The sequence below is a fragment of the Trachemys scripta genome, chromosome 2 (assembly GCF_013100865.1).
Source record: "Trachemys scripta elegans isolate TJP31775 chromosome 2, CAS_Tse_1.0, whole genome shotgun sequence".
NCBI lineage: Eukaryota > Metazoa > Chordata > Testudines > Emydidae > Trachemys > Trachemys scripta.
Window position 1 is genome coordinate 84,728,879 of NC_048299.1, and position 14,467 is coordinate 84,743,345.

Below are 14,467 nucleotides of genomic sequence, written 5' to 3' on the forward strand. Positions count from 1 at the left end.
GGCTGTCTAGAATGCTCTGCACTGCATAAAGTGTTGAAGGGAAAAGGTGATAGAAATTAGGTCCTTACCATCTGTTTTCTTTGATTCATTTCCCATACTAGACTGATCTTTCTCGTCTGACTGGTTATTATCATCCTTTAATTCACCTGGAAATAAGAAGTGAAACATATTATAAGCATCTTTAATATAGGCTGTAGCTCAGTACTGCCTTTAATCCAATCAAATTAAAGTATTTGAGAAAGATTTGTCTTCATGGGAAATAGCACATATAGGAATTAGTTGATATTTCGGATTAGCACACTATTGTGATAAGTCACCAGATAAGATTTACACAACTCTAACAGAAAATTCAAACCTCACAAATAGCTTGTGGATTTCAAATAAATGTTGGTATCTCTTTAAATAGAAAAAGGAAGTACAAATGTGAATCTACATGCATAACCCCTTTTGGCAATAACAGCTGTGTCTCACAATAAAATGTAGTATTGTCCTTGTTCCAAAATCAAGACCTCTAAAATTTGCACTTTTAAAGGGCAGTAGTTTTGAGAATGGCCATGGGACATTGTTTATACATGACATCCTCCCACAGGCAAATCCCTGTCTAAAGGCGCCATCTTAAAATATCCCAAACTATACAAAAAAATTTTATTTGACTTTTAGTTACTAACCACATCTACTTCTAGACCTGTTTTTACTGGATGATGCTTACGTTTCGTAGCGGTAAGTGGCTGGGTCCCCTATGTAGCTCTAGTCCAAGAAAGCAAGGCCTTAGGTGACGTACAATGAAAATAGCAATTGGACCCCTTAGGTACATTCCTACTTTATGAAGCCTGGGAATGTGCACTGGGACCATCCTCAGTCTTCATTGCCAATTATCAGGTACTTCAATCACAAACTGGAGAGCATGGCAGAACTACCCAGACCAAACTCTTCCTCCTTCTCTTTGAACCAGACTATGTTTGTTGTCAAACTATATTGGAAGTCAATATTTTAAAAGAGTCAGACTTTGTCAGGGCTCGTTCAGCTCCAGTGTCCAAACAGCAGTGACCAGAGATATGTCTCCCGAGTTGCTCAGTAAGGCAGTGCATGCATGGACAAATGGGGGAAGCAGAACCCTCTACACGAAGGAACAACAGTGGATCAGCATCCCATCAATCCCCCAGCCCACCCAAAGACCTCCAAAAGGCCAAACCTCAGATAGTCATACCTGGAGTGGCAAAACATTGTTTCCCTTTTCCAACCCAAAGTAGCATCCAAATGTAGGACCCTGGGGATGTTCCAGCTGGGAGTATAAATTGGTGATAGTCAGGTATTTCTTTGGTGCAGTTTTGTTTATTTACAAAAAATATGCAAAGCCCTGTCTCTCTGAATGCAGAAAGAATCAAATAGCATGAAACAGCTTCTTTTCCTCACAGAACTAGGAACACTCTTTTCAGCCTGCACCCCGACCCCTTCTGGGGTCAGACACAGTGCTTCCAGCTGCCGGCTGTCTGAATCTCTGTTTTTTGTCTGTTCTGCGCGCGCGCGCACACACACACACACACACAACTCAGCAAAAGCTCCTGGGTGGGCTCACATATTCCTTTGGTCTTTGGTGGAGGCCTATCCTTGCCCTTATGTTAACTGAAGGTTGTGTTCACTCTTATCAATTTGAATAAGGTTTTAACTCAACCCACAACAAGGTTTCACCCAGTTCATCATAACACCCTCCAACACAGGTTCGCACATTGTCCCAATGAGGCCTAACATGGTGACACCCAAAAACTCATGCCAAACACAAAGAAAAGAAATACTTTAACAAGTTACAAGTCATACAACTATACTTAACTATTTACATATACACAGTGTCTTTCTGTCAGGACAGTTTTAAATCACCTACATAAAAGAATTTTATTCCCACCCAAATCTCTTTGGGGCTTTTCTCTGTATTTCCTATCAGTGTCTAACAACCCCTGCCCATTCTGCTTTAAAATGGGGAATTCATCCCTGTGACAACTTTTTCAGTTTCAATTTCCAAAGCTATATTCTCAGATTCGGGGGGGAAGCCTACCTGAAATTCTGTCCTTCAAACCACAAGCACTAGCATCTGTGTCCAATATGAAAAGGGTTTTGAAAAATGGATAGACCAAGACAGAAGCAGCCCCCAGAGCTGTTTCCTACTCTGAAATGCTAAATCACACCCTGCTGACCAAGTTTCTCTTTCTTACTATTTACTGCTTGTCAGAAACATTCAGCACACAAACAAGGATCGGTTCTTGCTTCAGACCTGCAAGAGATTTGGCAGCTAAGATTTCCCCCAAGACCCTGCATCTGCAAACAGGTTTCAATCACTTTCCATCTTTCCCTTGCTGGAAAGCCACCTCAGCATGTAATGGTTATAATACTTTCTACCTTGGGGTAGGACAATTCATTCATTGCAAACGTAAGAACAAGAGAACATAAGAATGGCCATACTGGGTCAGATCAATGGTCCATCTAGCCCAGTAACCTGTCTTCTGACAGTGGCCAATATCAGATGCTTCAAAGGGAATGAACAGAACAGGGAAATTATCAAGTGATCCATCCCCAGTTGTTCAGTCCCAGTATCTGGCAGTAAGACACTTAGGGACACTCCAAGCATAGGGTTGTGTCCCTGATCATCTTGGCTAATAGCCATTGATGTACTTATCTAATTCTTTTTTGAACCCACTTATAGTTTTGACCTTCACTCATTGACCCTGGCAATGAGTTCCACAGGTTGACTGTGCATTGTGTGAAGAAATACTTCCTTTTGTTGATTTTAAACTTGCTGCCTCATAATTTCATTAGATAACCCCTGGTTCTTGTGTTATGTGAAGGTGTAGATAACACTTTCCTATTCACTTTTTCCCCACCATTCATGATTTAATGGATCTCTATCCCATCCCCCCTTAGTCATCTCTTTTGCAAGCTGAATAGTCCCGGCCTTTTCAATCTCTCCTCATAAGGAAGCTGTTCCATATTCCAATCATATTTATTGCCCTTCTCCGTACCTTTTCCATTTCTAATATATCTTTTTTGAGATGGTGCCACCAAAAAACTGCACACAGTATTCAAGGTGTGGGCGTACCATGAACACTAATTACCTACAAACCATTTGTCTCACCTAGGCCATATCTTTAAAGGGAATTTACATGGACTGAATTTGCAAGACACCTTTCCAGGTACGTATTACACAGTTACTACCCATAAATGAAATCCAAGCCAATTAATAACTCATCCACTATTTCAGCCACCCAGATTTCTTGCTCAAATGCCAGAGTTCTAATCTTCAAACTCAGTTTTCAGCTGGGTGCCCTTGCCCCAGCCACTGTCTCCATTTGAGACCAGTTAGGCAGTTCGGTTTTGGATCCCCTATTGCCTAGACTTGTGTCTGGTTTAATAACTTGTGTGTTTGAGACCAAGTGAATTATTCCTGTACACATCACAGCTCCTATTACTCCTTCAATAGCCAGACCCCCACTATTGTTGTTTAACTGCCCAGATCTAAACAAAAACAGTGGGGCCGATCCATGTATTGCCAAACTTTGCCCATTCAGGTTGGACATTCCTCCATTTTCTGAACTGGGAGAGAGGCTTTCACTAGATGCTTGCAACAATCTGTCTTGGCCTGCCTTAAATTTATTACAATCCTCCTTTTTGTGGCTAGTTTCTTCACCGTTCCAGCACTTGACTGTTTTCTTTAATTTTTGCATTATTGCCAGTTTCCCTTTTTTTACAAAGAGAATTTATCATTTGTTCTAATCATTCAATAAGGTCATGAACCAGATTAGGATCCCCTCTTCCATCAGACATATGGAAGATCTCTTCTTACAGGCCTCACAGAGATCAGCTTCCATCCTTCTCAATTAGTGGTTGCTTCCTCTTCTGGTGCACTGCTGCAAGGAAAGATTCAAGTTCTGTGGCAAATTCCACAGACTATTGAGTGTCTTTGGCCTCTTTTTGCTGCTTTTGATCTGCAAGTCCAAGCCCAGCTGAGCATCTACAAACTGGTCTATTGCCAATTTATCCTGGGTATGCCAGGAACACAAGCGTCCACAGGTCCTCTGCCAGTTCAGGTGAGGTTTCTTCTTTCTCTTTTCTTCTAACTCTTAGCGGTCCCCGTGCCAGCTCAGATTGATGGCTAGCTCTAAACTGCATGTCAAAGGCTTGTGCAGGTCTGGATAATTCAATCTGTTTTCTGAGATAGGTTGTGCAGTACCCTAAGAGCTGGGCCACTCAAGCTGGCTACTAGAATCTACCTTTCTGTCCACCATCCCAGCCATTCATTTGAGCTATAATGTTGAATTGAGCCAAAATAAGCCTCCCAACGAGTTTTCTACTCAGAAATAGTGGGCTTTTGCATTATTTGAGCTAGGACAGCCCAACCTTTCCCCTCTGGGCCTCTGTGGATTACAAATAGGGTAGGAAATGATGATAGATATCTCACCCAAGCTCTGACTGCCTCAATTCCTCATCCAAGCAGCTGCCTTCCACTGTGGTCAGTGACCCTTTGATTTCCTTCTGGAACTGAATTTTCAGCTTCTTGAATCCTTGCTGCAATTCATCTCAGTTAGCAGTTCCAAACCCACCAAAACCTGTTTGTCTCCTCTAATTCATGGAAAAACTTCTGGTCTATGGCAGTCCGACTGTTGCCCACCTCACCAATCTATTTTACCATGCCAGTCTGGGTGTGTGCAGTTGGGCTTCCCAATCTGTCCAGGTACTTTGTAGTTGCTGTTCCAACAAGGATCTTATCTCAGAATGCAACTTCTCACTGGGCATTTTCTTGGAAACCTCCAATTCCTGATTTATAACTTGTTTTAAGTCTTCTCTTAACTCCTGTTGCAAAGTCTCCAGCTCCTGTTCTTTACGTCTTGTTTTAATTCCTGCTGTCTGTTTTTGCTTTTGGCAAGTATCTCTATTATTTGTTTCATCTTGGTTCACCAGGTACACCAGGCTCACAATCTCTCTTCTTGGAAACTGGACCCCACCAGTGTTGCCCCTTTCCAATCTGAGTAACTAGTCAAAGCTTGAGGCCCTGGGGATGTCCCACATGGGAGTAGAAACTGGTGATAGTCAAATATTTCTCTGATGCAGATCTGTTTATAATTTAAAGAATCTGCAAAGTCCTGCATCTCTGAACGCAGAAGGAATCAAATAGCAGGAAACAGCTTCTTTTGCTCACAGCGCTAAGAACACTCCTTTCAGCCTGCACCACTAACCCACATACTTCTCCTCAAATTTCTTCCAGAGTCAGAGTCACTGTGCTTTCAGCTGCTCCCACCAGCTGTGTCTCAAATTTTTTGTCTGTTCTGACGCCTCCCTCCAACACGGGACCCTACCAAAAACATTATTCAGCAAAAGATCCTGGGTGGATTCACATACTCCTTTGGTCTTAGGTGGGAACCTAACCTTACAGTTATGTTAATTGAGTTCACACCTATCAATCAGAGTAGGGTTTTACCTGAACCAATAACAAGGTTTCACCCTGCTGACAACACCACTTATGGAAAAGTGGGACTTTCTCTGGCCATCTGTTAGTCCTAGATTAGATGACCTCAGGCTGCAGGCTCTTTACAATGATGAAAGCATCACATCATACAATCTCTTGGGGCACCAGGCATGGGCTTGCTGTGCCAGCCCTGCATCCCAAGTATCCTCCATCATCAGGACTCCAATGGAATGAGCTATGATTTAGAGCTGTCCTCCCATGCTGGAACCTCTATGGGAGAGAAGACGAGCAAACGCTAGCTATCCTCCCACAGGAGGTGAATCCTGGGCACTGCAGAATACTCTGCTAGTGCAAGAAGTGAACTGAGCCCAGCCTCGGTTAAAAGCGGGTTTAAAAACAAAAACAAGCAAACAAAACCTCCCGCAGGAACCCAGTCAAAGCAGGATTAACCACAGATCCTTATTACAAGAGTAATACAATGACAGCAAAGCAGAACTTCACTAAATCACATTAATGACTGGGAAAACCATTGCAGGTGATCAAATTTAGCAAATTATTCAGATGCATCAGTGGAAGAAAGAAAATACAAATATTCCCAGCTTCCACAATCAACACTCAGTCTGGCACTAATTCCAGGCCAAAAGACCCTCATTTTTTTTTTTCATTTAAATCACAAGTGCCTTTCTCTGTGCTGATGAAGGGTAGGTTAAAAACAAAAATATTCTTGAACTGTGAAATGGAGACTCATATTCTATGGCTATATCAAGCTGTGATCCTCATTCCAAGCATTATATGTGCATACACACGCACACAGCCTGATCCAAAAGCCAGGGCCATCCCTAGCCATTTTGGTGCCCTACGCAGCCCCCCCTGCAGGGAGGCTGTGTGGGGCCCCAGGCCTCCATGGGGGTGGGAGTGCCAGGGGGGAAACTGCCCCCCAGCACAAGCCGGCAAAGCAGGTTGGAGCCGGTCTCTCCACTTCCTGCCGCTCAGTGATTGCAGGGCAGCCAGGCCGACCCCGCACTCACGGGGCGGCGGGAAGTGGAGTGACCTAGCCCCAGCCCACTCCACCCTGCTCCCCTGGCTCCCAGCCTTGGGGGGGAAGGGGGAAACCGCCCCCCAGCACTTACTGGAGGCGTGGCTGGGAGCCGGCGGAGCGGAGCACGCTGGGGCTGGGTAGCTCCACATACCGCCACCGGTGAGTGCAGGGTGCCCGACCCCTGCTGCAGTCCACAGGGGAGTGGGGGCAGGGTTGGGGCGGAGCAGGGGTGGAAAGAGGTGGGGCTGGGAGCCATGAGGAAGCGGCGGAGCAGGGGCTGGAGCAGCACTCAGCTGCATACTTTGCGTATGGGGAAGGACGGCCCTGCCAAAAGCCCCCTGAAATCAACAAAAAGACACATATTGATTTCAATGGGCTTTAGATCAGGCTCACAGGGCTCAACTGTGTCTTACTGGAGCCAGTGTGGAAGAGCCAAAGTGAGTGCTAGGGTTGCAATTGTGGACGGTAACATGATGCGGGAGCAGGGCAGGCCACTTTAGCTTCTAGCTCCTCTTTGCCAAACCATTTAAAGGCCAATCACAATCCGGTCCACAGTGGGTGCAGTTAAAATCTTGATACTTACACTGTGTAGATTTACTGTAGCACAATATTAATTGTATTTAGAATGGCAGATCCCACAAATACCATGTGTGACAGGATGAGTACCCCACACAGGCTCTGAATGGGTTAATATGATTAGAGAGGACAATTAACATACCAGGCTTGGCTGCCTTGGGGAAAGGGCCGGGCTTAACTGTGGATGAAGCCCAGCTGGAGAGAGGACTATAATCAGAGGAAGTTGAGAGCAGGAGGTGGCTGCAAGGAGGAGAGGAAGGAACTCTGCAATCCCTCTCTTTGGGACTAGAGAGGTTGTGAGGAGAAAGCCCAGAGGGAGAGTAAACCTGGGGATCCTAGCCTGAGTAGAGAAGGCTGGCAAGCCAGAAGGTGTGTGGCAAAGGCTCTGGAGGTGCACACTGAAAGCAGGGCAGGATTTGGACGTCCAGGGGGAGAACCCGGGGGTGTGTTCAGTTAAGGAACAAAGCAGGGGGACTGGAGGTGTACAAAGAAAGGAAAGGTCAAGCCTGAGAAGTTAGTATTTTCAGTTTGGGATTTTGTTGGGGGATTCTTGGGGAGAGCTCTGGGACACCTGCCCCTGAAATAAGGGTTAGCCTAGGGAGGCTGTGGGGAGAACGTCTGAGAAAGGCCATGGTAGGAAGAAGCGCAGGGAAGCAGCAGCAAGCAGTTGGACTGAGCAGACCTTGGCTGCTAGTTATATGGTCTCTGGCCTGGCACCTGGTGTACTGAGAGGCCCCAGGTTCCCCTACCAGCCACTGACAGAGTGGTGTGAGACCAGAAAAGGGGACAAGGATGTCAAAGAGCCCTGAGAACCACATGGCCCAGTGTTGGGACTGAAGATCTGATACAAGGTCTTGGACATCGGTTTGTTGGACTTCTTGTAAGCCTAAAAGGGCTAGACTTAAATGATGACATGGCCGGAAGGTCAACTCACAGGAAGAAGTAGACCACTGGATGACCAAAACAGCCATTGGCAGTGGCTGCCAGAGAGGCTATGACACACATGGACATGAGGAGGCACCTCAACAGTGAGGCCAGCCTTCTATCATAGAATACAGGGTTGGAAGGGACCTCAGGAGATCATCTTGTCTACCCCCCACTCAAAGCAGGACAAATCCCCAGATAGATTTTTGCCCCAGATCCCTAAATGGCCCCCTCAAGGATTGAACTCACAACCCTGGGTTTAGCAAGCCAATGCTCAAACCACTGAGCTATTCCTCCCCCCTATATCATGATACAGTTAACTACTATGTTAAATATCAAGAAGATTTTAACAGTATCTACTCTACTAATGAATAGGTGGGCATTACTTGTTTGGGAAATGTAGAGGGAGAATCTGAAAAATCATCTGTCTCCAGTACTTCTGAAAATCATGTTCCCCATCGCCATTGCTTTCAGAAACTCCCAATAATATGAGGGTTCTTCTTGTAAGATGTTGCATGCCCTCACAACTGCTCAGTGACTGAAGGATCACGCCCATAATTCTTTATTTGAGGTTTCTCCCCTCCCCCCCAACCACAGTATCACTTTTGATTTCTCAGTTCATTGCATTCTTGAATATTAAACCCTTTAATCTTTATCTCTTTGCCTCCTTAAGGCCTCAGTTCAACAAAGTATTTAAGCATGTGCTTAAGTCCATCCCTATTCAGCAAAGCACTAAAACGTATGCTTACATCACATTAAAGTCAATAGGATCTAAGCTCATGCCTAAAGATGAGCACTTTGATTAAGAGGGATGGGCGGCTGAATGGAGGCATCAGAGATTAAACTTTCCAAGTTTTATAAATAATAGCCATGGGGGTTTGGGGGGAGATGGAGGGGGAGAAGGAGAGAGAGAGAAAGACAGGGTCTGCCTATGTGGAGCTCAATGAAGGGCTGGGGCCTTCTCATTGCAAGACTGGGACCTGTCATCAAAGAAGAATGCCCAGGTTCCAATGGATATGTGCACCACCCTCACAAAATTGACATTAAAATTTACCAGTCAAAACACAAATGTCTACTCACATGCACTTTATCATGATGATTGATAATGAGAAACTAATGATACTTTACTTGCCCACTGAAAAATAAAAATGACTTGCCCCAACTGTGTGTACGAAAGGATGATGAATGCCCAAATTAATATTCTTTCATCGTGCGCTCGCTTCGTGAGAAGCCACCAAGGGTCTGACTGACACAGATTTCAAACTAATGTGAGGAGACAATTTTTGAACTTTCGCTGAATATAATTTATTATGAAAAGGGGAAGTTATGAATATTATAATAGCTGGCCTACCATATCACTGCAGAATGGTAATGATAATTATCTTCTTGAAAGGAATTACCAAACAATCAAGATAATCAGGAGAATACTTTACAAGAAAATATTACCATATAGGCATAGCATAAAGGAAGCAGTATTGAACCCAAGGAGACGGATGTTATGTTTCATGAGTCCGAAAGGCCCTACAGTAATTATAACTCAAAAGTCTTTTCCAATAAATTAGAGCACAATTTCTTTTCTTGAGCAAGATACTAATTTTCAGAAATCATCCTTTTAAAGCATTTTTTGACACTTACAGAATGACCCAATGGGGGAGAGAGCAGCAAAAGGCAGTTACCAAAGCAATAAAGTGCATGTCACCCCCATATCATTTGAGAAGTATGTAAAACAGAAGGTTTCAGTAAAGTGTCTTTATCTGGTGCGGTTTAATGGGATTTCACATGTCCTTTCTGTGCTCATTCCCATGCATTCAAATAATGTTGGGGGCTTTCAACCACAACATAGGAAAAATCCTATGCATTGTAGAAAGCTCCAACTCTACTCCCAACATTTCTCCCAAGGATAACAGCTACATATGTAAAAGGAATATCTAGTTTAGTTGTAGGTGGAGTGGGTTGCCAAGTGAGATGCACCCTGTGTATGTGGCATGCTCTATGCTAATCAACAGCTCCTGATCTCTCTAAGTAGAGGGCAGGGGGGAGGGGTAAAAGGGGAGAACATCACTAGCTAGCCATTGAAGTCGTATTTGTGCTCTGTCCTGGAAGTTAAGATCTGCTGAGCTACCTAAACTGACAGTCCCTAGGTTTGTAATTCTTAGGCTGGGCTTTCTCAGTGGAAGGCCCTTAGCTAGAGTTTGTTTACTCACTCTAGCCTTAATTTTGATTCCTTTTCAAGGCACACTGCAAGCCTATCTATTCACTCAGAGCATGTCAACACTGCAGCTGGGAACGTGCATCCCGGCTTGGGCAGACAGACACGCGCTAGCTCTGCTTGAGCAAGCATGCTAAAAATAGCAGTGTGGACACTGCAGCACAGGCAGTCGTATGGGCCACCTGTGTTCAGACCCAGGCCCGCTCCCAGCTGCAGTGTAAACATATCCTTGGGCTTTTCCTGAGAGGGTTATTGAGAGTGGTTTGGGAGTAGTTAGCTAAGGTCTGGTCTATACTACCCGCCTGAATCGGCGGGTAGAAATCGACCTCTCGGGGATCGATTTATCGCGTCCCGTTGGGACGCGACAATCGATCCCCAAATCGGCGCTCTAACTCCACCAGCGGAGGTGGTAGTAAGCGCCGCCGACAAAAAGCGGCAGAAGTCGATTTTGCCGCTGTCCTCACAACGGGGTAAGTCGGCTGCAATATGTCGAATTCAGCTACGCTATTCACGTAGCTGAATTTGCGTATCTTAAATCGACTCCCCACTGTAGTGTAGATGTACCCTGAGCGACATTGACTCAGTTGGTGAGTGGTGGTACATGGCTTTATTGTCGTTTTCTCTATTTCTGCCTTGTTAACAGGCATATATTTATAAAATGAGAAGGTAATATGCTTAGAACACTTTTAAGATCTCCACTAATTTCACACACAATATTTTAGGTTATATCAATTCAGGGATTTGTTTGTCCCTTAGGTCAAACTAACTTGCTGAATATATTCTCTCATATTCATGCTCAAGCCCTGTCCCTCTGCATTTCTTGCTCTCGAAAATCCCCCTTTAAGAGAAATAGCACAGCTCAGAGGCAACTGAGAATAGCCTTATGATGTAGCTGATAATTAAAAAAAAAAATACAAAACAATGGAATGTAATTTTCAGAAAAAAACTCTCTCATCTTGGGGGAGATGTGGGGGAGATGGTCAAAAAAAATGTTTTTAACCAGGTCTATAGCTGGTTTAAAAAAATGGGATGAAACGTCCCAAAAAAGTACTATTTTTAAAAACACAATTCAATATTTCTACCAAAAAATGTTGCCAAAAGATTGAATTTCTGAGAATTTGACTAGCTGCAGCTATTATCATGATATGTTCCTTTTCTTTTCCCTACTCTTTCTATATTTGTCTTTCTAGGCTGTAAGTTCTGGACCATGCCTTCCTTCCTTCCTGCTTGTACAGCACCTAGCACTGATTCAATGAGGGGATACAGCAAACAGGGCCTGTATTTTTCATAAAGAACAGCATAACAAAGGAAACCAGTCATATGTAAATTTAAAGCTCAAAAACTAAAGGGCCAGATCCTTTGCTTCTCCTGAAGTCCATCTGCATCACTGGAGCAGTGGAAAGGGAACTTAAACCAGCCCTGCAGCAGTTCATGAGCTATCTTTGATTCCCTCTTCCTCAGTACAATAAGCATGCACTCGGTGAAGCTGAGGATTTCTCCAGACCATCTGTTTCAGCTTCCAGAGCGCACAGTGTACCTGATAGTTGCATTTTGATGTGGAGGCAAACCTCACCTTTACAGCCAAAGGTGCAGCTAGAGTAGGGGTTCTCAACCTTTTTATTTCTGAGGCCCCCCAACATGTTATATAAACTCCGCAGCCCACTTGTGCCACAACAACTAGTTTTCTGCATATAAAAGCCAGGGCCAGCGCATTAGGGGGTAGCAAGCAAGACAATTGTCTGGGGCCCCACGCCACAGGGGCCCCCACAAAGCTAAGTTGCTCAGGCTTTGGCTTCAGCCCTGGGTGGTGGGGCTCAGGACCCCAGGCTTCAGCTCCAGGGGGTGGGGCTTCGGCTTTCTGCCCTGGGCCCCAGAGAGTCTAACACTGGCCCTGCTTGGTGGACCCCCCTGAAACCTGCCCGTGGCATCCTAGAGGGCCTCAGACCCCTGGTTGAGAACCACTGAGCTAGAGCATACAAGGGATTGGGTAATTTTTGATGCAGGACTTGTAGAGTCCAGCTCCAAGGAGTTCCAAGAAAACTTCCCCCTGTGAAGGAAGCAATCTAGGGCAATGGAGGCTACGCCAACTGTTAAACGAGAGTAGTCTGCATGGAACTGCTCCAGGACCCTTTTCCTTCCTTCACACATCTCCCCAATATCTCGCTGAGCTATTTGGGCTTGGGACTGGATTCACCCCTTAATGAAACAATGAAAGGACTTACCATTTTGGACATGCTGTTTCTCCTCTCCTGTCGCTTGGTGAGACTCACTGCCCTTGTCCGCTCTAGACTGTTTTTTCCCATGAGAGGCTTCGAGTTTGTTCACACCACTTTGCTGAGTCCCATTTACATGACCTTTGTTAGATTCTGTGCTCTTACTTTCCCCAGGATTTGGTTCTTTGCTGTTTTCTGACGTGGCTGTCGTGGTATCCTCGGCTGGACTTTTCTCCTCGTTTTCTTCTGTTTTCTTTTCCTCTGTTCCCTGATGAGCATTTTCCTCAGCTTCTTTCTTAGCTTTTTCTTCTGCATCCTCAGCAAAGGGAGAACCAAAACGAAGGGGGGAAAAATCAAGACCATTAGCAGCTTTGCCAGAGTGATACCGTACACACATTTAATCCAATTTCAGCCATGTCCTCTCAAATGATCTTAACTTAGATAAATGTGGAAATTAACATGACAAAAAAAAGACACAAAAACAAAACATTTAGGGTGAGACCTGCAAGGCACTCAGCATTGGCCTAGCTGTATTCCTATTAAAGTCAGTATTTGTTGTCACTTTTGAAAACCCCACCACTAATGCAATTGTAAATATGGACCCCAAATATTTTATAACTATGTATTTTAAAAAGCAAATTAAGGGAAGAACAGTTCAGCCATCCGTGTAAAGGGAAGGGGATTTCAGTCTCTCTCTGCTGGCTTCTTACGCTCTTCTTTTCCTCTCACTCTTCCCCAAGTTTTCCTTCCTTTCCTTTTGGTCTAATGCTCTGGCTACTAATATTTTACATGTATACAGTGCCCCTCCATCCTGAATGATCCTAAATTGCTTCACAAAATTGCAATGATATACAGACTACACATGCACCACAGATGTGCAGCCACCTCTGGGGTGGAATTTGCCTAGGAACACCAGAAACTAGTTTAGGTCAGAAAGAGAACAGTGGATCTAAGCGGAAGTGAAAGGCAGATAAATTCAGTCCCTTTATCCTCTCTCCCATAAATCTGCATTTGGGGGCATGTCACATAAGAAACGTGACCATGTAATTCATAGATTCATAGATTCTAGGACTGGAAGGGACCTCGAGAGGTCATCGAGTCCAGTCCCCTGCCTGCATGGCAGGACCAAATACTGTCTAGACCATCTCTGATAGACATTTATCTAACCTACTCTTAAATATCTCCAGAGATGGAGATTCCACAACCTCCCTAGGCAATTTATTCCAGTGTTTAACCACCCTGACCGTTAGGAACTTTTTCCTAATGTCCAACCTAGACCTCCCTTGCTGCAGTTTAAACCCATTGCTTCTTGTTCTATCCTTAGAGGCTAAGGTGAACAAGTTTTCTCCCTCCTCCTTATGACACCCTTTTAAATACCTGAAAACTAGGGTTACCATACGTCCGGATTTTCCCGGACATGTCCGGCTTTTGGGGGCTCAAATCCCCGTCCGGGGGGAAATCCCCAAAAGCCCGGCATGTCCGGGAAAATCGGGAGGGCTCGGTGGTGCTCGGCCGGGGCCGGCGGTGCGGGGCCGGGGCGGGGCCGGGGGCATGGTGCCGGGCCGGGAACCAGGGGCGCAGTGCCGGGCGCGGGGCCGGGCGCCGGGCCGGGCGCGGGGCCGGACGGGGAGCCGGGGGTGCGGTGCCGGGCCGGGGTCCGGGCCGGGAGCCAGGCCCGCGGGGCCGGGGAGCCGGTCAGCCGGGCCCGCGGGGAGCCGGTCAGCCGTGGAGCCGGGCCCGCGGGGCGGGGAGCCGGTCAGCCGGGGAGCCGAGCCCGCGGGGCGGGGAGCCGGGCCCGCGGGGCCGGGAGGTGCACCAGGCCGCCGGGGGCCGGCAGTGCTGGGCAGGCCGGGGGTGGTCGGCCGGGGCCGACACCCCAGGGCCCGAGCCGACCCAGGCTGGAAACGCCGGGGGGGCCAGCCTGGGCCGCGCCTCCTCCCCCCACATCCCCTTTACCTGCTTCAGGCTTCCCGCGAATCAAATTCCCCAGGGGAGGGGGCGGAGTTGGGGCGGGGACTTTGGGGAAGGGGCGGAGTTGGGGCGGGGGCGGGGCC

At 46.2% G+C, this 14,467-nt stretch overlaps 1 protein-coding gene across 12 annotated transcripts in view; it reads right to left on the reverse strand.

Annotated features, from left to right (window-relative positions):
- PDE1C (phosphodiesterase 1C) overlaps nt 1-14,467 on the reverse strand; it is a 276,106-nt gene that overhangs the window by 52,421 nt on the left and 209,218 nt on the right. For 9 of the 12 annotated variants that reach the window (XR_004644507.1, XR_004644506.1, XM_034761135.1 and 6 more), the window contains exons 15-16: nt 12,423-12,722; nt 69-146 (exon numbers count right to left, since the gene is read on the reverse strand). Coding sequence is in view for 9 of the 12 variants with exons in the window: in XM_034761135.1 (XP_034617026.1) it covers nt 69-146; nt 12,423-12,722 (378 nt within the window). In the remaining 3 variants the exon portion in view is untranslated. The remainder of the gene's footprint in view (nt 1-68; nt 147-12,422; nt 12,723-14,467) is intronic. The other 3 variants (XR_004644508.1, XM_034761136.1, XM_034761142.1) reach the window with 1 other exon arrangement.